Source organism: Melanostigma gelatinosum (assembly GCF_949748355.1).
Source record: "Melanostigma gelatinosum genome assembly, chromosome: 23".
Classification (NCBI taxonomy): domain Eukaryota; kingdom Metazoa; phylum Chordata; class Actinopteri; order Perciformes; family Zoarcidae; genus Melanostigma; species Melanostigma gelatinosum.
In genome coordinates this window covers 15,592,564-15,617,845 of record NC_136656.1, presented here as the reverse complement: position 1 = coordinate 15,617,845, position 25,282 = coordinate 15,592,564, and the positions used below count along the sequence as shown (strand labels likewise).

At 42.9% G+C, this 25,282-nt stretch overlaps 1 protein-coding gene across 2 annotated transcripts in view; it reads left to right on the top strand.

The window, feature by feature from the left end:
* rap1gds1 (RAP1, GTP-GDP dissociation stimulator 1) overlaps window positions 1–25,282 on the top strand; it is a 35,838-nt gene that overhangs the window by 7,948 nt on the left and 2,608 nt on the right. The window contains exons 3-14 of one of the 2 annotated variants that reach the window (XM_079295928.1): window positions 2,477–2,599; window positions 4,109–4,234; window positions 7,334–7,480; window positions 14,525–14,653; window positions 15,408–15,533; window positions 17,959–18,102; window positions 18,898–19,029; window positions 19,165–19,299; window positions 21,316–21,441; window positions 21,795–21,934; window positions 24,245–24,371; window positions 24,455–24,583. In XM_079295928.1, coding sequence (XP_079152054.1) covers window positions 2,477–2,599; window positions 4,109–4,234; window positions 7,334–7,480; window positions 14,525–14,653; window positions 15,408–15,533; window positions 17,959–18,102; window positions 18,898–19,029; window positions 19,165–19,299; window positions 21,316–21,441; window positions 21,795–21,934; window positions 24,245–24,371; window positions 24,455–24,583 — 1,584 coding nt within the window. The remainder of the gene's footprint in view (window positions 1–2,476; window positions 2,600–4,108; window positions 4,235–7,333; window positions 7,481–14,524; window positions 14,654–15,407; window positions 15,534–17,958; window positions 18,103–18,897; window positions 19,030–19,164; window positions 19,300–21,315; window positions 21,442–21,794; window positions 21,935–24,244; window positions 24,372–24,454; window positions 24,584–25,282) is intronic. The other variant, XM_079295929.1, reaches the window with a different exon arrangement.

Sequence of the window (25,282 nt, the reverse complement as noted above, 5' to 3'; positions counted from 1 at the left end):
CACTGGTGTGTTGAAGTCTGTGCCAATTAAAGTGTTTTGAGCTAAATGCTAACAACGGCATGCTAGCAGGTGTAATGTTTACCATCTTCACCATCTTAGTTTAGCATGTTAGCATGCTAACATTTACTAATAAACAATAGACCCAAAGTACATCTGAGGCTTATGGGAATGTCATTAGTGTTGCAGGTATTTGATCAGAAACCAAAGTCAAAAGGAGAAGTGTTGACCAAAGTTATGAGAACCCATCCTGAGGGGGACGCCGACGTCTCAATCAGATTTCACGACAATTCTTCCAATATTTATTGACCGACCGACAGACAGACATCTCATCCACGATGGCCAAAGCTCTCAGATATCTGCATCGACATATCTTTATCACATTCTACCACTGCTATTTAGGCACTGGCTGCACAATCTGACATACATTACGATAGATATTTGACAGTGTGAAACAGAACGCGAGCAAATTTTGTGTGTCGTGCAATAAACCTGCGAGATCACTGTTACTGTAAATATACTTGTGATTCCCTCTCCCAGCCTCCAACCTGTGATCTTTGTGAGCATATCCGAGTAGTATAGAAGCAGTGTCTCCCTGACATAGCTGGCTTATCAAAGCAATGAAAAAATCATTTTTACACTATCAAAGTATTTAATTCAATATATAGATATTGGTCACAATTCTTATAAAAAAGCACATTTGAAGTAGTTTGTTCTTTGTTGCAATAAAACTAAAACTGAATAGTAGGGCTGGGCAGTGTGACCAAAAATGCATATCACGGTATTTTGTAAGACTCTCGCGGTTTCACGGTATATCAGGGTATTTTTTTCCGTGTTAAAGCATTCATTAATTAACGCCGAATAGAAACGGCAGGGCAGCGAGCGGTGAACAGCTGTTTGTGTGGCGTGTCTTCCGTTCTGTCACTTCCTGTTTTCTTCACCTACATTCCCCTGGGTCCTAAGCCCCTCCATGGAAAGAAACGGGATTAGACCGTAGGATTTAGTTGTTAGGAGGTGTTGTTTAGGTTTATTTCTTTAGTTGTATATATATTTTATTTTATTTTATTGTCAGAACAGTGAACAAACGTTACCCTGAAAATGCACACTCCGGTACAGTAGGTGGCGGTATGCACTGTGCAAGTTGGTTGCCATCCGCCAATGGAATTTAAAGAAGAAGAAGAAGCCGCTACATGTAGCCTATAGCTTCTTGTCACAGTCTATGTACATTTATAACAAATACCACACATATTATGGTAATCAGCGTTGCATATGTGTCTGACCTAAATACCTTTTGTTGTTCAGTCTTTGTTCATCCTGCATCGCTCTTTTCTGTTCTTTAATGTAACGTTACTGGCGGGACAGAGCCTCTCCCAGCTGTGAGCAGACTGTCAGCGAGCTTTACCCAGCATGCAGTTCGGCGGAGAAATTTTATAAATGTACAATTATTAGTGCTACAAATTGTTTATCTGTCAAACTGTTGAGTCGTGGTGTTTTGCCCTGATAAAGAGCATTAGTTGTGTGTTAATTGTTGTTATAATAATTGTTGCTATAAAGTAAACCATGAGAAGGGTTCCCTCTCAATACAGGTAAGACAACTAGCTCCGTCTGTAGCATTCCTAGCGGTGAACAATATGTTTTTCTTCCAGTTGAAGAGCAACAAAAGTTGTTTCAGCTGTGCACTAGTATGACGGTGTATGAAAAATTCATATCATACGGGGGAAATTGAAACCGGTATACCGGTCAGCCCTACTGAATAGGTTCATTTCTGTATCGGCTTCCAAAATCCTGTGTGTGGCTACACAAGATGCATTATGTTAATGTGCTCTGTGCATGTAAGAACTCTTAGTGAATGTTTAATGCTTTCACTTTCATTGATAAATATGTAACATTATAGTAATAAGTTAGGTAGTCAGGCCCGAGCAGTTGAACAATTTTCATTTGGCCACTTTAATGTCACATTCTGATATCTTCATCAGCCAACACCTTCAGTTAGAACCTGATATGTACCTTGTGTTTCTGAGAAGCATGCATGAAAGGATAGTTTGGATGCTTTGAAGTGTGGAAAACAGACACGAGAGCAATGTAGTGTACTGCTGTGGAGTGTACTGTGTACTGCTGTGGACGGAGGCAGCAGCAAAACCTATTTTAAATACCCCAAAAAATCTGTTTCAGTTGAAGTGTTTACTGTGTTTAGAAAGAGTGTTTCCACTGCTCTATCTTGCCATCAGACGGGGAACTGAACTGAAAGTTAAACTATTCCATGATCCAAGACCGACTCCATTGACAAAAACAGTATAGCTAAGGTTCGCTGGAAGTATAGTGTCCACGCTGGATCTGTTGAAGTGTCTCAAATACATTTAGCTGTTGCCCACTGTAGCTTACACACCGACTATGGAGAAGCACCTCAGACAATCATGCAGCCACACTTCCTATTGAATATCCCTTTAATGCAAATTCATTCTCTTTATCTCTCCTGCAGACACCGAGGCCAGTGTGAAGATCCAGGAGATGGGCGTTCTCCCCCTGCTCCCCACCTTGCTAAGCCCCCAGTCCTCCTGCACTCCGAAAGTAGCCAACATCATAGCTGAGATGGCCAAAAATGGTGAGGTTTGGTTTCCAAGCCCATCCACCCAGGAACACCATGACTTTCTATTCCTCCACTCGTCAGTTTTCAATTTAGACCCTCCCTCCAGCTCGCATCCTCTTTGTTTTTTCATCATAAATACATTACGAGTGAAGACTGGGGGGACCATGTCGGTCATGGATATTTCTAGAACATTTCTATGGATTGAAATATTTGAAGACTCAAACAGTAGCATGTTTGATTGACGGGCCATTTCCGAGCTGAACATTGTGTAAGGCTCGCATGTTGCATAACTGCAGCGTCGCAGAGCTTCAGTTATGCATGATGTCTCTGTATGAGCATAGGAGGAGCTTTTAGAGTGGGAAGAAGCCGACGTGAATAGAATTAAGGGCGAGAAAAGGTTAAGATAATGAACAGCTTTTTAGCAGCTTGCGAGACGGCAGCTAATGATTAGGCTGCTCCCCAGCAGTTTGCAAGCTTGGCAGAAACCCGCTGGCATTTATCTGCCACACATCCGGAAATGTCTGCGAGCAAGCCAAGTGACTGTGGGCTAAAGACAACTCCCCGTGTGTCTGACAGCCTGAACTGACATGATGGTTTAAAGCCGCACCAGGCAAGCTTGAATGTAAAAACACGTCTGATTAATCAGCACGAAACACCACCAAAGCAGAGAATCATGTCTCATCCCCACTCAAAGCCAGATGATGCAACATGATTTCCCAAATGGATATCTGATCACAGTGTGGTGACAAGTGAAAAATCCTTTTCACATACAGGACATGTTAAACTGTCTCTTTGTCAGTGAATCATGGAGTTATCCTCTCGTTCTTTGTGTCCCTCATCCTCTCATGTATCCCTTGTTTTAAAGCATTACAGTTCAGCTGTGCAGGTAGCTATGAGGATGCTGGGAAGTATCTTCAGCCTCCTTCCCCACTAACACCCAGTAACTTTTGGATTTTGCCTTCTGTAGGAAAGGTTACAGTCTGCATTCATTCCAGTGACTAATAACTAGTAGTCACGCATATTTATTGGCTCTAGCTCCGATTGGCAGTGATGCTGTGCATGTAAGACACTGACTATGGAGAAGTACAATACAAGCACACTTCAAAACATCCAAGCTACCCCTTAAATGTGAAGTGGAGGATTATGGGTTAAACTAGTCACAGCAATGTCACATTTCTCCATCCGTCTGTGATGAGGATGACCTTTGCTTTGATTGAGACTTCTTAAGTAGATTTAGAACTTTTCAACGTTCATGCAAACATAACAATTGTCATGAACAATGTACTAATTGATCATATTAGTTTGGGATCAGTGTACATTTTTCATGTCATTTTACCTTTCTTTTTGTTCAAGGCACTGCATGTCTTGATCATGTGATCACTACATGTACTAGATACTATGAGTAAAGTTATAGGAGACATGTGAGTAATATAGCAGTTTGACGCTCTTAACGTCCCCGAGCACGTTTAACTTGAGCATGTTTAACTTGAGACCGTTTCACTGACCTGCCTCTCCCTCTCTCAGAGTTCATGCGGAGTCCCTGCGTCGAAGCCGGCCTCATCCCTCCTCTAACTCAGCTGTTGAACTCACCCAACCAGGAGGTTCTCCTGCAGACTGGCCGAGCGCTTGGCAACATCTGTTATGACAGCCGTAAGTAGGAGTTTGCTTTGCACAGGGAACACTGAATCCCTCATGAGCCTTGACATCACCACCACACAGAAAAGAAGTCATAAAAGTGGTTCTGCTTTTGAAAGCCTTGATGTTTAACCATGTGTTTCAGCCGCACACACCTTAACAGGCTGATAGCTTTGCATTCAGGTTAGTTCTGTTCAGCTCGAGTTAACCAGAGCCCATTTACACTTGAACTGTAGGGAGCTGATTGGTTGAATTTTCACCAACATCGACGCAAAGAGTTTGTTTATGTAGAGTGGACAATAACTTAACAATTACAAAGACATGACAATCGTATCCTGTATGAGCTCACCGACAACATAAGGAGACGGACACTGAAAGATAAGTAGAACTACAGTCCCAATGACAACAACTATACTAGATCTTGAGACACTGCTCTGAAGCTGCTTTTATAATGATACTTTAAAAGTAAACACTATTTTGTGAAGTAACCTGTTGAGGGAGTGACTTGCATTCATACATTGCTTGTTACACGTGAGAACGTTGAATTGAGTTTGTTCTAGTTTTGGCTAATACTGATTTTTTTGATATGTCTAAAAAATCTGGTATGATTCATCAGTTGATAGGAATTTACACCAAAAAACCAGCATCATGTAAATAATAATCGCTTGCTCCCTTAGTTTTTGGGGTAGTGACTATATTACCTACCGAGTGGGATGGTGGCACTTAGTGACAGAATGACCTTAAACCTGGTTTGGCATTTAGTAATTCACCTCGGTGAAGCTTCAAATCTCAACCAGATGTTCTGATGATTATGTCCAGACAGAATAAATGTTTGTAGATTAGGATTAACTGTACTTTCAAACAGCAGACCCACTTCATATGCATTGCAACTTCCTTCAGCAAATATAGATTTCAAAGTCATCTTTACCAGAATACAGTTAAAATGTGACCTATGCTTCCGTTCAGTGCTTCAAACGTAGCGTTTCAGCGTCTTTGCTTTGTTCTTAAACTGAAACTTACATCATGTAGCTGCTAATAGACAATCATATGACACATCAAACATTTCTAACGGTGCAAATGTGTTCGACATAATGAGCTCCCATTCCTAGCCTTCCTAGTACCGGCTCGCTTCCAACTGCATATATAAATGAGGTAACAATATTATTGGACATGGCTAATGGAATCTCTATATTTCTTAATGCAAACAAACTTTGGTTGTTGTGTTTTTGAAGTTGGGATGAAGAAGAGTTTATGCAAAATATAGTTTTGAATTTGAGAACTGTGTGTGATAACAAAACCACGTTGCCATTTGTTTAGTGATGAGCAAACTATGAACTAAAGTATCACAGTTTATATGACAATATTACCGATGTGTGTTCTGTGATTCACATGTGGCACCATCAGTGAATGTAGCAGTGGAGGCTTTGACTTGTGACCTCAGGGAGGAGCAGCAGACTTTAAGTATGATTTTACAGCCTGCTTTAGAGGCTTTAATCACAGCTGTCAGTTGTGCTGCATAGTTTGTCCTCTTGTTGAAAGGCTGGCGATCTGTGGAATCCGGGGGGATGTGACATTTGTTTGAGTGTAGGGGGGCATGGCTTTATCAAAGATGCACTGGGAGAGTGTGAAGAAGCAACTGCCTGTTACCTTAAAAGCAGGGGTCTCAAACTCATTTTCACTCCGGGGCCCATCAGCATCATGGTCGCCCACAAAGGGCCGGTTGTAAATGTAACGACTCGTAACATATTGTGAAATAAATCTCTGCATTCACAGTTTAAAGTAGTCTTCAATGTACTCACAATACATTTCCATGTTAAATGTACAGTAACCAGCCAAAGAGCTGCTTCTATGACTGTGTTTAAGTATCTCATACTTTTGACTTTCAATCTCATAATTTTGACTTTCTATTTCATAATTTTGATTTTCAATCTCATAATTTTGACTTTCAATCTCATCATTTTGCCTTTCTATCATAATTATGAATTTCTATCTCAGAATTTTGACTTTCTATCATTTTGACTTTCTATCATTTTGACTTTCTATCATTTTGACTTTCTATCATTTTGACTTTCTATCATTTTGACTTTCTATCATTTTGACTTTCTATCATTTTGACTTTCTATCTCAGAATTATGACTTTCTATCATAGTTATGACTTTCTATCTCATAACTTCGACTTTCTATCTCAGACTAGGGGGATATTTTTATTATCAAGTCTAACTTTAAATTTTTTTTTTTTTTTTTTTTTTTTACTTTTTACTTTTTTTTGCTGGCGGATTCGCGGGCCACATAAAATGACGTGGTGGGCCGGGAGTTTGAGACCCCTGCCTTAAATAAACACTCACTCGAATATGGGACAAGTTGCTTTAGTAGATGAGAGAAATCTTCTGAAATCACGTGCAGTTCACCATGATGAAAAGGGGTTCACCTGTGCTGCTACTTTACATGCATACATGCATACATGCATACATGCATACATGCATGTATGCATATATATACATGTATACATATATACGAGCGTGCGTGCGCGTGCGTGCGCGCGCGCGTGTATACGTATGTATGTATGCATGTATGCATGCATGCATACATACATGTATACATGTCTACCAGACAAAGCCCAAAGAGAGACAATCACCATGACACATCACATGACAATCACATGACAGTGCATGTACTGTTTCTCCAAAGAAATGGAAGAAATGGAAGAAAAACACCAATACAATGGTTCGTAATCGATATCAAAGGTAAAGTGTACTGGCCTTCAAAGGAGTAAGATCGGTGACTAGACAGAGCGCACTGAGGCTTGATTGTGCCAAACGTATCCATCATCATAGTCTGTTTATTCAAGCTTGTTTTCTTGTTTAAGATTGCCGTTCTATAATTCTGCATTTGTGGATTGTGTTGATTTTTAATTCTTGGCAGCAATAAAATCACAATTAGTAAACTGCTATAAGTTGCCACACAAGGATTTTGAATGTCTGCTATCCTTAGTTTGCATTCATTTGTACTGCTTACTTAACATTGCTTTCATATGTATATTTTCAGGTTGTGGTTTTTCTTTCCTTTTTCCTTTTCTTTGTGGTTGATTTGTGTCCTGGCCTCTTTGTTTTGCAGATGAGGGCAGGAGTGCAGTTGACCTGGCAGGAGGGGCTCAGATAGTAGCTGAACACATAAAATCCCTCTCCCAAAATACTGAGCCGGAAAATGAGAAGCTCTTGACTGTCTTTTGTGGCATGCTGATGAACTATAGCAATGATAATGGTAATGACCATCTTCCCCAAAAACAACTGTTCACTCATCTCAACTAATCAGCGGATGTTCTCTTTCTTATACACAGACGATGTCGCCTCATTCTTTTGTCATGAGACAGTCTGGTTGCACTGAACATTCTATGCTTTCCTGTTTTGGACTGACTCCTCTCCTGATCTTTTCTACCATGCTGTCTGTTGCTTTTCCAACGCCATCTCTGAGATAATCTGCAGTTATTAATATTTGCAGATTGTCAGCTGTTATGGTAGCAGTACCCTTTCTCCCTCTTTGCTCCAGTAAGTTTATTTTGTAAACATAGACTCAGCAAGTAGAACATATTCATGAGGTAGTTACTCTCCTCTAATGACTAGTGACACGCTGGCCTTTGGTCTAGCACCACCAGCAGACTAATAGATGACTGACACAAATGTTTTTACAGACATTTCTGGTCCTCAGAGGATTGAATTGAATTACATTTATTTAGTATAGCCCAAAATCACGCATCGCAAATCAAAGGACTTTGCAATCTGTACAGATCAGTGGCGGGCCGGGTGGTTTATACCTGGGCCTTCAGTGCTGTCCTGCAGCTGAAACACCACCTAATAATCTCATTGCAAGCTACGGTTATTTGTTTCTATTGGTGTAACAATCACGTATTCCTGTTAAACCGTTCAGTACGAGGCTTACCAACCGAACAATACGTTTGAATAATACTAGTACATTTGGAAAATGCAAAAGCTTAAATTGTGGGATATATAATGTTTTCGGTGGACTGCGCTCACGTAGGAGACAAAGGGCTTTGTGACCTTTGAACCTGGAACAATAACAAACAAAAGACAGCTGAGGCTCCGCACTTCTGGGAGGCTACGCTAAACTAGCTTAACAAACAATAACTCCGCGCATGATGGGATGCTTCGTAATTAAAGGACAATGCATACAGTCCAAATCTATATAATTTACACAATGACAACAACAAACTCACAAGAACCAGTCACATATATTCATATGACAACAAATCAATCCAGCAGACCTGCAGCATTCTGTTACACACTGGACGGCCATTCAGATATTGGATGTAAAAAAACAAACGCAGTTGACTTACCAAATGCTGTTCACTTAAAGACAAACACCATCCTCCTTTCTTTGTTTACGGAGTTTAATCCCACGGTTAAATCCCAACTCACAAATCCTTTTCTCCTTATTCAGCCATTGAGTGTTAAAAAAACGAAGCTAGGTAAAAAAATTGATGAAATCTACACCAAACTAAATGCAAAAAATGTAATTTCTTCGATTTCTTTCAATTTGAACTCACTACTCTGACTTAGCCTCTGCTGTTAGGTTTCAGTTCACGATAGTCACAACGTGCTCGCCCACTGACCAATCACAGCGCACGCTGCACAGAGGCAGCAGATTTTGGGATTGTCACCGCCCAGCACGTCACGCTAGCCCACTGACCAATCACGTACTTGTAGGCCAGCTAGCAGCTCTGACACGTCAAAGAATACGCAAAACATGTCAAACTAAAGATCTGATTGGTTGAACACTATGACAATCAACAATATCGTCCCCGTTCACTTAAAGTGCACATGGATGCACTTGTGAGTCTGCAGGCCTCTGCCTCTCTTCTTACCTGGAGACACAGAGGTGAGATCTGATTGGATAAAAGCTCTACTTAAAACAAGCTGCACTGGAAGCAGAGCAACTGAGGAAGACAGTAGCTGTGCAATGAGAACATAAGATAATGGGAAACATTTTTATAAATTATAATACATGTAGTGTATTTATGAAAAATTATAAAATAGCTATAGCTTTGTGATTCTGTTTCGGCCAGCAGAGAAGCCTTGCTGGCTCTGACGGCCCACCACTGGTACAGATGTGACATCCTCTGTCCCGGGACCCTCACATCGGTACAGGAAAAACTCTCCCAAAAAAACCTGTAACGGGGAGAAAATACGATGAAACCTGAGGGAGAGTAACAGAAGTGCAATAGATGAAGTGTGTACAGAATGACTGGTGACACCCTAATCTTTGGTCTACCTCCACCAGCACACTAATAGATGATTGTTTTTACAGACATTCCTGGTTACCAGATTATGTATCCTAATGACTTGCCATATAGCTCCGCTATGAGGTTGTTTGTGGTTTTAAGTGAAATATCTATATAAAGCCATTGCTATTGGATGGATGATGGATTGCCATGTGTGTAGCGCTTAGCAAATGTTATCATGCTAACATGCTAAACTACGGTGGCGTCCATAGCAAACGTGTTAAACATCAACATCTTAGCGTTGTCACTGTAAAGATGACATTAGCATTTAGCTCAAAGCCCTGTTGTGCCCAAATACAGCCTCATAGAGCCCCCTTCTGATCGTGTGCAGTTATGTCTTTATGCTAAGATAGGCTAAACACGTGCTAACTCCTGCTCTGTACTTGACACACAAATGCAAAATTGTCACACTCCTTATCTCGTTCTTTGATCTGACCTATTCCTTGTAGTTGCAGGACCTTTTTAATGAACCTTTCGGGCGACTTGTGTCAAATGTTTTAGAAAGACCACTATTGAGTTGAAAGTAAAGGTACACCTCAGGAAGATTGAAGTAATTTGACCCAGATTGTATGTTCCCATGCTTAAAAAGGTTGCAGTTGATCCTGCAGTTGACACGGGATGCTCTCTTTACCATATGTCTCTATCTTCATTAAGTATCTGCATTACTTTCTATGGGCTTACTGTGATATTTACTATGACTTTACACGAGAAAGGGGAATTTCCCTTTCACTGTATCTCTGCTTACATCTTTCTGGACTATGCTACAGCTTGTGTCGTTGTGACAACAAGGCTTGTTGCCTGGAGCAGATATATGATCTGAAGGATCAGACCTCCTGCCAAGCGTCTTTTGGCACTCGACAATAGTTGTATCTGTTTGGCTGGGGGATGCAAGGTTTTGTGTTACGCTAACAGAATGAATGTGGCTTTCTGCAGCTTTCAGCATCTATCTGACTCTTCATATCTAGCTAATGTTGAGACAACTCCCCACTTATTAACAACAAATCAAATTAATCAGTAAAAAATAATGGTTAATTTATTCCAGTAGAGCAAAACCAATACTTGCTGATCTAGATATTGCAGTTTAAAACATATATTGGTCAATATTGTATTGAAAGGTGCTACATTTTGTAATTTATAGCATTAATATAGCAGCAAACAACTATTTGCTATTTAAATTTGCGGTTACAGCTAATAACGGCGCCTGACGGCCACCCTCTGGTTCACCATCAGTTAAGCACTGTAAGCCGATTTCATAGTTTCCGCAATGAAGCCGGCTCGAGGCGCGTGCAAGAAAATGACGTCGTCATCACGGCCTATACGTCGTGCGCGAAGGCTCTGCAAGTGTTCGCTGTTAGCACTTTTAGCACTGTTGGCTTCTAGCTGCCAGCTCAGCCGTCACCATTTTGAGAGCCATCTGGAGGCCCTCAGTCATAGATATGCACTGAATTTGGAATTTAGCACCGTAAACATATAAAATTTAAAAATATAATCCCTTGAATTAGTTATTTTAAAGGACTCTGATCATGTACTTGGCGGCACAGTTATTCGTCAGTGCGCGCTGGTAACTATGTAATGGCGACACTGTTTCTGTTTCCTTTCTGTACTGCAATGTCTTGTTACTCAACACCAGACATGTATGCCCAAACTGATGATTCTATATAAAGCAAATATATGACCACGATACACTAATACTAATTATCAATCAGGTTTTGACATGTCATTCCAAAATCAAACGTTGTAAGATGGCTTCTGGGTCACGCCAGTGCTATTTTGTACTGGAATAATTTCCCAGAATGCTCATGCTACCTGCCCGTCCCCCTGTTTTGGTTGTCTACTCAAGTCAAGTGCATTTGTGAAACCCATGGTATATTTATTATCTCAAGGCTCATCAAACAGGAAACCGTTGTAGCACTCAGTAGAAATACACCACGGCGGTGGGATTATCATATCATTAATGTTTCTGATGACAACACATGTAGCATCTGTTTAACGTCTTACTTTTACATGGATTCAAGGTTTAGCTTGTCCTGCTATTATACCTTCTGATTGATATTCAAGGATCTGGAAATATCTTTTTGAGTATTGTTCTTGATACTTTAACTGGACTTGCTTCTTCTCTCATCTGTTCTGCTCATCTTCCCACTCTTATCTTCCTCCACCATCGATTCATTCTCTCTGGTTTTTAACTAAATCTAAGGCTTTTCTTTTTGCTCTCCAGGCACGTTTGATAGCTCTACTTCTTTTTGCCATTTGATGGCAAATGCATGTCCACTTCCTGTGGTGTGTAACGGCCAACTACTATTTAATGCACGTTTCACATACAAACCTGCGTTAAATTATAGTTCATCTTTTCAAGGGTTTAAAGGTAGTTGTGATTGATCTGACATGTCAAAAATGTATCAAAACTGTACTTAAAGGTGCTAAATTCAAAGCATTGCTAATTGGAGCCCAAGACTAATTTCCCTGCGGGACAATAAAGTGTAACTTATCTTAGCTTAATATAGCAGCAAACAGCTATTATCTATGTGAAGGAGCAATCCATCTGACCAGAGAATGAAGTCCGTCTCCCTCTGCGTGTGCTGTAATCCCAGCTTCTCTGGACTTTGTTTACATAGACTGTCAGGTCGCTCAGCACTTCAGTCAAACGGCGGTTACCCCTGACCCGCGGCCCACCCTCTGTCTCCACCTCACTGTTGGCTCTGTCAGCACTTTTGCAGTTTGCACTGTTAGCACTGCTAACTGCGAGCCGCCAACTCAAACGTAGCCATGTTGACAGCCGTAATAATGAATAATAATGTATTTTATTTGTAACGCACTTTTCATTTTTTTATTTAAATCTCAGAGTGCCACAGAGCCAGTACATAGTAAAAACATGGTAAAAAGCATAGTTAAAACATAAAAAAAAAACTATAATAAAATAAAAACCAGTGAATGAACGGAAACACAAAAGAAATAACTGACAGTGATTTAGGTCAGAAAGGCTTTCCTGAATAAAAAGGTTTTTAGGCCAGTCTTAAAAGAGACCAGTGTCTGTGTTGCCCTTAGGTGGTCAGGGAGACTGTTTCATAGGCACAGCGCTGCCGAGCCAAAGGCCCGGTCGCCCATGGTGCGGAGCTTGGTGCTGGGGACCCGGAGAAGCTGTTTGATGATCTGAGGGTGCGGGTGGAGATTTGGGGAGTGATGAGGTCTTGTAGGTGGGGAGGTGCATGTCCATTTATGCATTTATGTGTGAGTAGCAGGACTTTGTAATCAATCCGGAATGAGACAGGGAGCCAGTGTAGGGAGTGCAGAATGGGTGTTATGTGCTCATACTTCCAGACTCTCATCAGGATCCTGGCAGCGCTGTTTTGGATGTATTGCAGCTTCTGGATGTTCTTGGCAGTGATCCCAGTGAATAGTGCGTTGCAGTAGTCCAGTCTTGAGGATATAAAGGCGTGGACGAGCTTCTCTGCATCTGACAGGGTTAAAGTGGGGCGGGGTTTGGAGATGTTTTTGAGATGATAAAACGAGGTTTTGCACAGGTGTTTTATATGGTCATTAAAGGACAGGTGTGGGTCAAACCTAACTCCCAGATTAGTGACTGTGGAGGCGAGGGGGATGACCTGACCGTCGAAGGTGAGATGAGTTATGGAGGATGACTGAACCTGGTGTGGAGTGCCAACAAGGAGGGCTTCGGTTTTGCTCCTGTTTAACTGGAGAAAGTTGTTGCTCATCCACGCCTTTATCTCCCCAAGACAGGAGGTGAGACATGACATGGCTGCAGAGGGGCTTGGGGCAGTTTTGATGTAGAGCTGTGTATCATCAGCATAACAGTGGAAAGACATCCTATGTCTGCTGATGACACGACCGAGGGGGAGCATGTAAATAATGAAGAGGATGGGGCCGAGGACCGACCCTTGCGGAACACCACAGGAGACAGGGAGCAGTCTGGACTTGCATCTTCCCAGTGACACATATTCAGTTCTGCCTGAAAGGTAGGACTGAAACCACTTGAGTGCAGAGTCTGATAGTCCAATGGTGGTATGGAGGCGCTGTAGGAGGATAGTGTGATCCACTGTGTCAAATGCAGCAGTCAGGTCCAGGAGGATGAGGAGTGAGGGTGATCCTGCATCGGCTGTCATCAGCAGGTCATTCGTCACTCTGAGCAAAGCTGTTTCAGTGCTGTGGGCTGAACGAAATCCTGACTGAAATTTTTAAAACAAGTTGTTGTGTTTGAGGTGGTCCTGAAGTTGAGAAGCAACTACCTTCTCTAACACTTTGGACAGGAAGGCGAGGTTGGAGATAGGCCTGTAGTTGGCTAGAACCTAGAAGCCGTGTGGAGGCGATCCCTCAATCATAGATATGCTCTGAATTAGAATTTAGCCCCTCTATGGGAGGAGTGGCGTTTCGGTGACTTAATTATATTGTCAGTTCCCACTTTAAATCTGTTAGCCGCATGTCAGCATGTACTTTTATATGTCCTCTGTTGGATCTGAAACTGTTCCACATAAGAGGAACGGTCTGCTGACAGTTAGGAGAAAGTTATTCTCCTGCTTGCAACCAGGCTAAGCTAACGAGTTTGCTAAGTGACCGTTGGCATCAGATAGCTTTATTTTCCCGCTTTCAATCATTTGTATTGAACTAAATGGTGTATAGTGGTGAACACAAAGCTGGGCGGTGAAACAGAACAACAGCTAAAGTAGAGAAAGCTCAGCTGTTCATTTTGCTGAACCACTTAAGGCTGTAGCAGCAAAACCATTTAGTATATTGCATTGGCCAAAGGTTTTGTTGGTTATTAATTCATCTTTTTAATTCTAAGAGGAAGAGTGTGTATTCCTCTTAAATTTATTTTTGAAAATCATAATTTCAATATCAGATTTATGCAAATAGTTGCTGTTTATTAAAATATAGCAAATCCGCTTTCAAGCAAAAACTCTTAATGACTTTCCTCTTCACCGCCTCATTTCTACATCATGTTTAGAACAACAGATCGACTGTCTGTCTTTCTGTATCTTTGTTTTTTTTTGCAGATTCCTTACAAGCTCAGCTGATCAATATGGGGGTGATTCCCACTCTGGTGCAGCTGTTGGGCATCCATTCCCACAACACAGCCCTGACAGAAATGTGTCTCATTGCCTTTGGGAATTTGGCTGAACTTGGTGAGTATTCCTAAACACACCCACCAACCATTCCAAAATGGTGGACAGTTTTGTCAACTTCTACCTACACCGCTTAATCTTACAAATTACAGTCATTTCTATACGCGTTATTTTGATCTGCCAGAATCTGCTCACCATGGTGACTCAGTCATAGGGATGCCCCCTGAAACTGTTCTAAATAACAACCCGGAGTACTGATGCGGTCCAGAGTTAACTTCTGCTGTCGGTACTTTAGAAGTTCTGGAGTGAGATGTCCTCGTCTCAAACCTCCTGTCTCTGTCTTTGTGCTTTACTCTGACACAAACACACACACACACACACCGACTGAGTCGGTTTGATCACCGAGTTTGATAAGAACAGGATAATCAATTAAAGCTAATCACTTAGCTAATAGTTTAGCTGGGAATGTATTTGAAAGATTTTGGAACTTTTTGTACTGCTGCTCAAGAAAGACTTTGTTTACATCCTAGAATAATAAAGCAATGTTGATTCTTTTCTTAATTAATTTTCTTTTTTTCTCACAATACAATCAAAAATAACCGATAAGAGTATCGATGAGAGTACTGGTATCGTTAAATCCTAAGGATACCCATCCCTAGGGATTTGAGATTCACTGACCTGAGCTTTTAGTGTCTGTGACAGCAGATGACTAATTGTGTTTGAACCATAGTATAATGCACATAAGATGTCTATGAAGGGTAGAGGAGTTATTCTCATTCATGACATGCCGTGGTACTCCCCAATTCCCCTTCAGAGTCCAGCAAAGAGCAGTTTGCCTCCACTAACATTGCTGAGGAGCTGGTGCGTCTTTTCCAGAAGCAGGCCGAGCACGAGAAGAAGGAAATGATTTTTGAGGTTCTGGCTCCACTTGCAGAAAATGGTAATGTGTCAATTTCCTTGATCTTTTTTAAAATATCATTTAGTTCTACAAGATACCGTATCATATGAAATAGTGCGAGACTGCAGTGTTCTCTCACGTCCTCCTACTCAGTGTGAGTCATGCTTTCCAGGCTAGCTGCTATCTGCACAGTCATGGCAGACTGCTCCTGCATTTGCTCAGCTGCTCTTTCTCAAACATTTCTCTGTGCGTGAGTGCGTGCGTGACTGCGTGGGTGGGTTGAGTGCGTGCGTGCGTGCGTGGGTGCGTGAGTGCATGGGTGGGTTGAGTGCGTGGGTGCGTGGGTGCGTGCGTGTGTGTGTGTGTGTGTGTGCGTGAGTGCGTGGGTGGGTTGAGTGCGTGCGTGCGTGCGTGGGTGCGTGAGTGCGTGGGTGGGTTGAGTGCGTGGGTGCGTGCGTGTGTGTGTGTGTGTGTGTGTGAGTGAGTGCGTGGGTGGGTTGAGTGCGTGGGTGCGTGTGTGTGTGTGTGTGTGTGTGAGTGAGTGCGTGGGTGGGTTGAGTGCGTGGGTGCGTGCGCGTGTGTGTGTGTGTGTGTGTGTGAGTGAGTGAGTGAGTGCGTGGGTGTGTGAGTGAGTGCGTGGGTGGGTTGAGTGCGTGCGTGCGTGCGTGCGTGCGTGCGTGCGTGCGTGCGTGGGTGGGAGTGGGTTGAGTGCCTGCGTGCGTGGGTGTGTGAGTGAGTGTGTGGGTGGGTTGAGTGCGTGTGTGTGTGCGTGCGTGCGTGCGTGCGTGCGTGCGTGCGGGAGTGGGTTGAGTGCCTGCGTGCGTGGGTGTGTGGGTGGGTTGAGTGCGTGGGTGCGTGCGTGTGTGGGTGGGTGGGTTGAGTGCGTGGGTGCGTGCGTGTGTGGGTGTGTGAGTGAGTGCGTGGGTGGGTTGAGTGCGTGTGTGTGAGTGAGTGGGTGGGTTGGGTGCGTGTGTGTGTGTGTGAGTGAGTGCGTGGGTGGGTTGAGTGCGTGGGTGTGTGCGTGCGTGTGTGAGTGAGTGCGTGGGTGGGTTGGGTGCGTGTGTGCGTGTGTGAGTGAGTGCGTGGGTGGGTTGGGTGCGTGGGTGCGTGTGTGAGTGCGTGGGTGGGTTGAGTGCGTGGGTGCGTGCGTGCGTGTGTGAGTGAGTGCGTGGGTGGGTTGAGTGCGTGCGTGCGTGTGTGTGTGAGTGCGTGGGTGGTGGGGATTCTCCTACATTGTCAAGCTCAAGGGTAGCGTCCTCCTGTACTCTAGAGAAACTCTCTCTCTCTCCTTCGTCACATTGCATGTTGTTTATTACATTTCTAGAGAGACCACAATTAAGCATGATGCTATGACAGTAAGACGGGGCTAATATATAGAAGTTTAATATTGACAAATGTTGTTTTCACTTTTCACTGCTTTATTTTTGAGTGATTCACTCTAAATTGCAAAATAACGGGCAACGGGTTTCTCCTTGTATAGAACTGCAACTTTGCTATCAATTCATCTGCAGATAATGTTTTGGTTCATAACAAGTAGAAAATTGTGATAATATTTCAGAGCCCAAAGGGATTTTTTCAGGCGTCTGGTTTTCTCCGACAAACATTCCAGAGCTTCATATACAGTTTGGTAGTTTAATCTATGACAATGCTTTAGGTATCAGAAAGCGGTTGTAATGTTTTGTATGTCGAATCTTGATCTAAAAAAGTAACTTAAAGTGTTAAATAAAAGTAGTGCAGTAAAAATTGACAGGACCATATTTTCCCGTGAGATGACCTGGGGTAGAAGTATAACGTAGCTCAAAATGGTAATAGTCAAGTAAACCGCTACACTTCAGCCACTGGTTGATATTCACTACAGGTGTGTTTCCCTCAAACCTATTTTCAATGTGCTCATGAAGACGGCTGGATGAAACGCAGAAATAACTGGGAAAGAAGTCTTGAAAGCAGAATGCGAGAAAGCGAAATGGGAACAGACTTGGCCAATGAATCATGACGTACTCAAAGCATGAGAACTAAACATCCTCGAAAGCTTCCGCTAGCAGCAGACGAAAACATCAGATTTGTGGATGATGAGGTGACGTTACCCCAAATTGATACATGAAATAAACATGAATGCTTTATGTCCATTACGTGCTCCTTTAATGACCTCATCTCCTCCGTCCTCTGTTTCACTGGTTTAATGGCATGTGACTGAGAATTAGCTCCACCAACTCTTAATCTCAGTGCTATCTCTGTTAGCATTATGGTAGTAGATAGAAGTGCACATTGATTCACATTTGACTCTTGTTTTATTTGTACATTTGGTTCAACTTGTGCTTCACATGCTATGCATAGTATTCTGAGTCCCATGTGTGCTCACTGCATCATGTGATGCATATGTGATGTACCACTGCATTGCAGCGGCAGCGCGTTTCAGACTGCACACTGAGGTCTGTGCTCAATGTCTCCTCCTGCTTCCCTCTGACAGATGTGATAAAGCTCCAGCTGGTGGAGGCAGGCCTGGTGGAGTGTCTCCTGGAGGTGGTGGCTCAGACTGTAGACGGAGAGAGGGAGGAGGACATCGCCCAGCTCAAGACTGCCTCAGACCTCATGGTCCTCCTGCTGCTGGGAGGTAAACACCTGAGGGCAACTTGCTTAGGTTGACATGTTCTGTCATAATATGTGCAGTAAAATAAAATGTATTTTCAGGGACATATCTTAGGATGGAGTGTGATCCAAAAACATTTAAATCCAGTTCTAGAGCATACTGTATGCACAGGCAGCCATATTCAAATCCCCTCTGGGTCTGAACTTCAAAAGAAGCTTGTGTAACAGTCATTACACATTCATACTTACTTTGAACTCCTTACTGTTGCAGGATAGATACAAGGTCATCATCCCCTCAGTGACTACACTATGTGTGACTACACACCATTTAGATGCACACAGTCGTCTGCCCAACACCCATCTTAAGTGTTAATAATTCAACCTCTATGTAAATATTTGATAGCAGTGGATTAGACCTGAACATGGTGTGTTCTAAATATACATCGTGGATTGACAGAGTTCACACATGGAATGAGCGATTAAGCATTCAAATCGTCCACTGATGCTGGAAGTCTGTCCTCTTTGTTCCTATGCAGACACTGAGTGTAGTGTGCAGTCAGTAACGGACGTTTGGTGGATTTTGTTGGCCAAAGGACAATATTCACAAATACTTGAGTAAAACAACATGAAGCTATAAAAGAGAAGGGGACATGCCCCCCCCCCCCCCCCCCCCCCCCCGTTCCCAGTGTAAATAAAGCCCTTATTGCCTTTATAACACAGAATGACCACATGTTTTCTATGAGGTTATGCATCCGTACCCGCCGACCCCATCAGTGTTGACGAGCAGCGTACAGTAGCCTGTCTTCCCTCTGTTGTGTAGATGAGTCCATGCAGAAGCTGTTTGAGGGAGGAAAGGGCAGCGTCTTCCAGAGGGTCCTGTCCTGGATTCCATCTCATAACCACCAGCTACAGCTCGCTGGGGCTCTGGCCATTGCCAATTTTGCTCGCAACGGTAAGCACAATTAAACCCCATTTAGGATGTTTAAATATAAAAATGTGACAGTAATTGACCTGTGAGACCCAGCACTGATCAGGATCTGACACAACATCAAGGTGTCTGCTCTTGTGTTTTTATTTCTGAGTGTAGATGGGAATTGCATCCACATGGTGGACACTGGCATCGTGCAGAAGCTTCTGGAGCTGTTGGATCGGCACGTTGAGGAAGGCAACGTCACCGTTCAGCATGCAGCACTGAGTGCCCTGCGGAACCTGGCCATTCCTGGTGAGGAACTTGCGCACACACCAGGGACCTATGTCATCTACCCTAGGCTAAGAACCCCTACTCTAGATTCCAGGTCTTCAAAGGTCCACTTGGTTTCTAGTAAAAAGACCTGACCCAGGACTAGGGTTGGGTACCGAAAAACGGTGCCGGTATGGAACCGGTTCCTATACGTCCGGTACCTACCGGACCGAAACGCAACGCAGATTTCGGTGCTTCCTTTCGGTGCCTGAGCCGATTGAAATACTTTTCTTACACTACTCTGATGACTCCGTCCTGGCAGCAGGACTCGGTCCTCCGCTCCTCACTCATAGTGTTATTACAATGGGTACTTAGCGCTGCCGCTCATAATCACAACAACACAGGCACGCCAAAGCTTCTCCTTCTTCTTTGAGGTGTACTGGCGGTTGGCAAACAACGAATTGGCGCATTACCGCCACCAACTGGTAAAATAAAATAAGTCATGAGACGTGTCGTATTTTGCCAGAGAAGGAAAATATGCTTATATTGCTGCAAAATAATTGCTGAAGTTTGAAGCTGTAGTGTGTGTACAGAGTGTGTGTTTTGTATTTATTTAAGTATACTGTAAACTGTTAACAGTTAATGTATTGTTCATAGTTTGAAGTTAAAAAGTTTGAAGCTGTAGTTTGAAGCCAAGTGTTTTGTATTTATTTATAGTATACTTTAACAGTTACTTTTTTCTTCAAATTGAACGATATATTATCGGTTCAGGCACCGTTTAGGCACCGGTGTCGTTTTAAAAGTATCGTTTTAGCACCGGTATCGGAAAAAACCCAAACGATACCCAACCCTACCCAGGACCCGTCTGACTGTCCTCCGTCTCATTGAGAGGGTTATGGTACCGTTGTTCTTCACTGGCTCTAGAGTCTGTGTGTCTGCTACCTGTTATACTGACAGCTGTTTCTATTATTTTGGCCACCCCGTTTATATCAACTAACTTACAGCAGCACCTCTCTGTATAACACAATACAGTTCAACAGCACTAACTGCAGCCTGCAAAGTGATCTTTGAACCTCCGCACCAGCCCGGTTTAAAGAAAATGTCCATTCTGGGCGAATGTAGATACATATACATATAAAGGGATAATGCTAAGCTAACGGGAAACGCAACGATTCTTATTTCAGGGTTTTATACACTGATGACCCACCTTCCGGTTCCCCCTCAGGTGAGCACGTTAGCCGTAGTTTGTGCCGTTAGCCTGTTAGAACCGTTAGCTATGAGTGGAATGGACAAAGTCAATACCTACACTATGGTGTATAACTACATGGAGGCTCCGAAGTCCCAACCAAGATGCCGAACTTTATTACTCCTTTCAACCTTGACAAAGGCAGCGCACACCAGATCCATTCCTTCCGCTTTCACAATAAAAGCCCTAGATATAGACACTATGTTTACCGGAGGGAACTCAAATGTACTCAGATCATTTTGCTAAAATGAAACTCTATAAAATAGCTCACAGTAGCGAAGGCTGAACAACAGTTCCCCTCAGACAGACTGCCAGACGCTGCTGTGGTTCAATAGGATGCTGGTAGTTGGTCCTCTGCCTGCGTGAATCTATTGGAACCCATTTTTTAAAAAGTGCTGCAGCTGTCGCAAATTTGCATCGCTGCCAGTATAGATAGTTTTGATGCGGAAAATTTGCAGGCGAGTATTCTGCATTTTGTTGTTTGTTCGTCGTGCCCCTGGTATGTAAAGGCTCAGTTCTGAAAGAAAGCCATTTGATCATAAGTTCTGGATCTCAAACATAGTGCTTCTTGCTATATTTTGTGGCCGATCATACTACATCAGGTTGAGTTAAGTACAGGTCATGTTTATCAAGATGTCACAGCTTTAAATCAGCTCCACTAAACAGTTGAGAAGACTATTCTTGGTGAAAGAGATATGTTTTCCCATAAGACAAATCATATCATACATTTGCTAACTACAAAGAATAGTTGATATCAATGAAAATCTTTGCTTGATTGCTTCTGTGTTTCGTGTGCCTTGTTTCCTCTCCAGTGGTAAACAAATCCAAGATGCTGTCAGCTGGTGTAGCAGACGTGGTGTTGAGGTTTTTGCAATCAGAGATGCCTCCGGTCCAGTTTAAACTCCTGGGGACGTTACGCATGCTCATCGATACACAAGGTAGAGATTTGATCGCTTCTATCTTTTTCCCTGTGAAAGATGTTTAAAGCAAATCATGAGTCTCTGTTTCAGCTGTGCTGTGATAATCAAAAGATTCTTTTCAGCCTCAATTCTGATTCATGAAGACTCACAAATATGCTGACTGCTGCTCAAGACTTGACACTGGACAGATGTTTTCTTATGACAAAGTCTTCATAATCAGAAGTAGTTCAGTCAACAAATCCAAAACTCCAACTCCAAATTTGAGCTTTTTCCAAAAAGGCCGAACCAAATGAAATGCAGTTGGGTATATTTGGGTACAAATGATCAGAAGCACCCGATTAAATGACAGTAATTTGTGTGTGTCGTTTCAGCTGAAGCTGCAGACCAGCTGGGAACCAATGGGAAGCTAGTGGAGAGGCTAGTGGAGTGGTGTGAAGCCAAAGACCACGCAGGGGTGATGGGCGAGTCCAACAGGCTGCTGTCGGCCCTCATCCGACACAGCAAGTCCAAGGTCTGACACACAATACCGTCTTTAGGAACCATTGTTATTCCTCTTCCTTCTACTGTAGATTCAATTCAATTCATCGTTTGGCTAAAATACAGGCCTAGTTATTTTAGTCTTTTAAATGTGCTCAATTATTCACACAAAACATCCAATAAAAATGCATCATTTCAAAGACCAATCAAGACGCATCATCAGGTGTCACCGTTAGCTGGCTAACGTTTCCTCGGATGCAGTGACACAAAGTGGATCGTTTTTTAAACGATAAAGTGCCCCAGTAAAAGCTCCAAAGAGTGTGGTGAGGAAATATGACCCTGAACACATTGAATATCGATTCATAATGTCAGGCAGTGATGGTGAAGGGAAGCAGAATATTGATTTTGGTCATTATAGCTAACGGCAGCACAACACATACTTAAAACCCAGTTTGTTTTTCTCCAAAGAGAGATCAGCTACACATTCAGAAGAAAGAAGATTCATTTGTAGAAGGATTCATTTTAAGATGATTCAAATTGTGCCGGACATTATGTTGGTCATAATGTCCGGCACAATTTGAATCATCCAAAGGGGAGGGCAAGCATAGGATGCCTTTTATGATTTATCAGAATCAGATCAACTTATATCATTTATAATACACCCTTTACACCTCTATCATTTAAGAGATTATCAGTCCGCTTTCTGCCAAATTCACTCTCGGGGAAAAAAATAGATCAGACAGATGGCGAACCGGCCACAGAACTCCACGACACCAGGAGTGCCTGCCTACCTACTTACCTACGTACCTACCTACATACCTACCTACCTAGTACGTACGTACCTACCTACGTACCTACGTACGTACGTACCTACCTACGTACCTACGTACGTACGTACCTACCTACCTACCTACGTACCTACCTACCTACGTACGTACGTATGTACCTACCTACCTACCTAGTACGTACCTACCTACCTACGTACGTACGTATGTACCTACCTACCTACCTACGTACCTACCTACCTACGTACGTACGTATGTACCTACGTACGTATGTACCTACCTACCTACGTACGTACCTACCTACCTACCTACCTCGTACGTACCTACCTACCTACCTACCTACCTAGTACGTACCTACCTACCTACGTACCTACGTACGTACGTATGTACCTACCTACCTACGTACGTATGTACCTACCTACCTACCTACCTACCTACCTACCTACCTACCTAGTACGTACCTACCTACCTACGTACCTACGTACGTACCTATGTATGTACGTACGTACGTACGTACCTACCTACCTACCTAGTACGTACCTACCTACGTACGTACCTACCTACCTACCTACCTACCTAGTACGTACCTACCTACCTACGTACCTACGTACGTACCTACCTACCTACCTACCTACCTACCTAGTACGTACCTACCTACCTACGTACGTACCTACCTACCTACCTACCTAGTACGTACCTACCTACCTACGTACATACGTACGTACCTACCTACCTACCTACCTACCTACCTAGTACGTACCTACCTACCTACGTACCTACGTACGTACCTACCTACCTACCTACCTACCTAGTACGTACCTACCTACCTACGTACGTACCTACCTACCTACCTACCTAGTACGTACCTACCTACCTACGTACCTACGTACGTACCTACCTACCTACCTACCTACCTACCTAGTACGTACCTACCTACCTACGTACGTACCTACCTACCTACCTACCTAGTACGTACCTACCTACCTACGTACGTACCTACCTACCTACCTACCTAGTACGTACCTACCTACCTACGTACATACGTACGTACCTACCTACCTACCTACCTAGTACCTACCTACCGACCTACCTACCTACCTACCTGTGTTGCTTCGGAGCAAATGAAAGCGCAGGCAAAAAAGAAAATGAGTATTGTAGACGTTTCACTTCAGGATGGCGGCGTCATCTGATCGACCTTTACAGAGACAACCGATCAAACTACTTGGAACTAATAACCGATGGCCAATCAATGGCACCCATAACTGTAACCCCTGTACCATGTTACCTAGCACCAGATGCTGCGTCACACAGACGTCTCTAGAATCAGTGTGCTAACATTAGCGGTCATAAGCTACAGTAGCAGCCAAACCTGGAAGTGCATCCACTTGAGGAACTGTTCATGTTTATTGCTTATGAACTCAAATGTTGTTGTGGAGGAGTTTTGTGTTATTTCACCCAAAAGTTACAAAGATACAAAGTCTGGCTTTAACAAATTATGGTGTCGCAACATCCTGAGTTATTCATTCTGATGTACATCACAGTGATTTTCTTTTTTTCAGGAAGTCGTCAGAACTGTCATCCAGGGAGGAGGAGTCAAGCACTTAGTTACCATGGCAACTAGTGAGCATATGATCATGCAGAACGAAGCACTGGTGGCTTTGGGTCTCATAGCAGCGCTGGATTTGGGTAAGAGTGAGAATGAATCCTTTGTGTTTACAGTTCCACACGTCAGTGACTTCGCCTCAGACTCTTTTCTTTCTGCTTCCCAGTCGCAGCTGAGAAGGACTTTGTCGGAGCCAACCTGGTGTCAGTGCTTCACAAGCTGCTGTCAGACGAGAGGAGTGCACCGGAGATCAAGTACAACTCTATGATCCTCATCTGTGCAGTCATGGGCTCAGGTGAGCCTCGAACTGCTTTCAACAAATGAAACGCTGAAGTTTAATACATAACAACAAGTCTGACTTGAAAAAGGAGCATATTTAGACATTATATCCATGCTGTTCTTTTTTCAAATGTAGCATTGATGACGCTGCTGGTAATGGTTACCTCTTTGAAACTAGAATGCAAATGCAAAGCTTGAATGAATGAATTCTCAAATAGTGATGAGAGAGATAGGCTTCTATTAGAGACAGACGTTCAGTCCTTGTTTTCCTGCTGAAGGAGTAGATTTGATCATATTTTAGTAAGCAGCCTCCCTGTTTCTCATTTGCTCCTTTTTTAATTTGCTGTAAATACAAACGGGTCACTTTCTATATGATAAATGTTCTTGATACATTGTGAATAATGTGCTTTGTCCACCAGTACAGCAAGTCATGAGCTCCTTTATTTAATAGTAATTCATTTACTAATACATTCACGAATTCTGTCAACTAGTAAATTCAATTCAACCCTTTCAACAAGCTCTGCAGTGGTTTGAAGGGCAGGATATCTTTCTCTCAGGTTGGCTTTAAATAGTCTTTCATTGCCAGCATAGCTCAAAGTACAAGCCTGAAGCTGACTCACTGTTATTCAACTGGATGCTAATCTGACCACCAGTTCTCAGGGTTCATTCTCCTTTCTGATCATATGTCAGTGAGACGTCTTGCTGTCGATGCAAA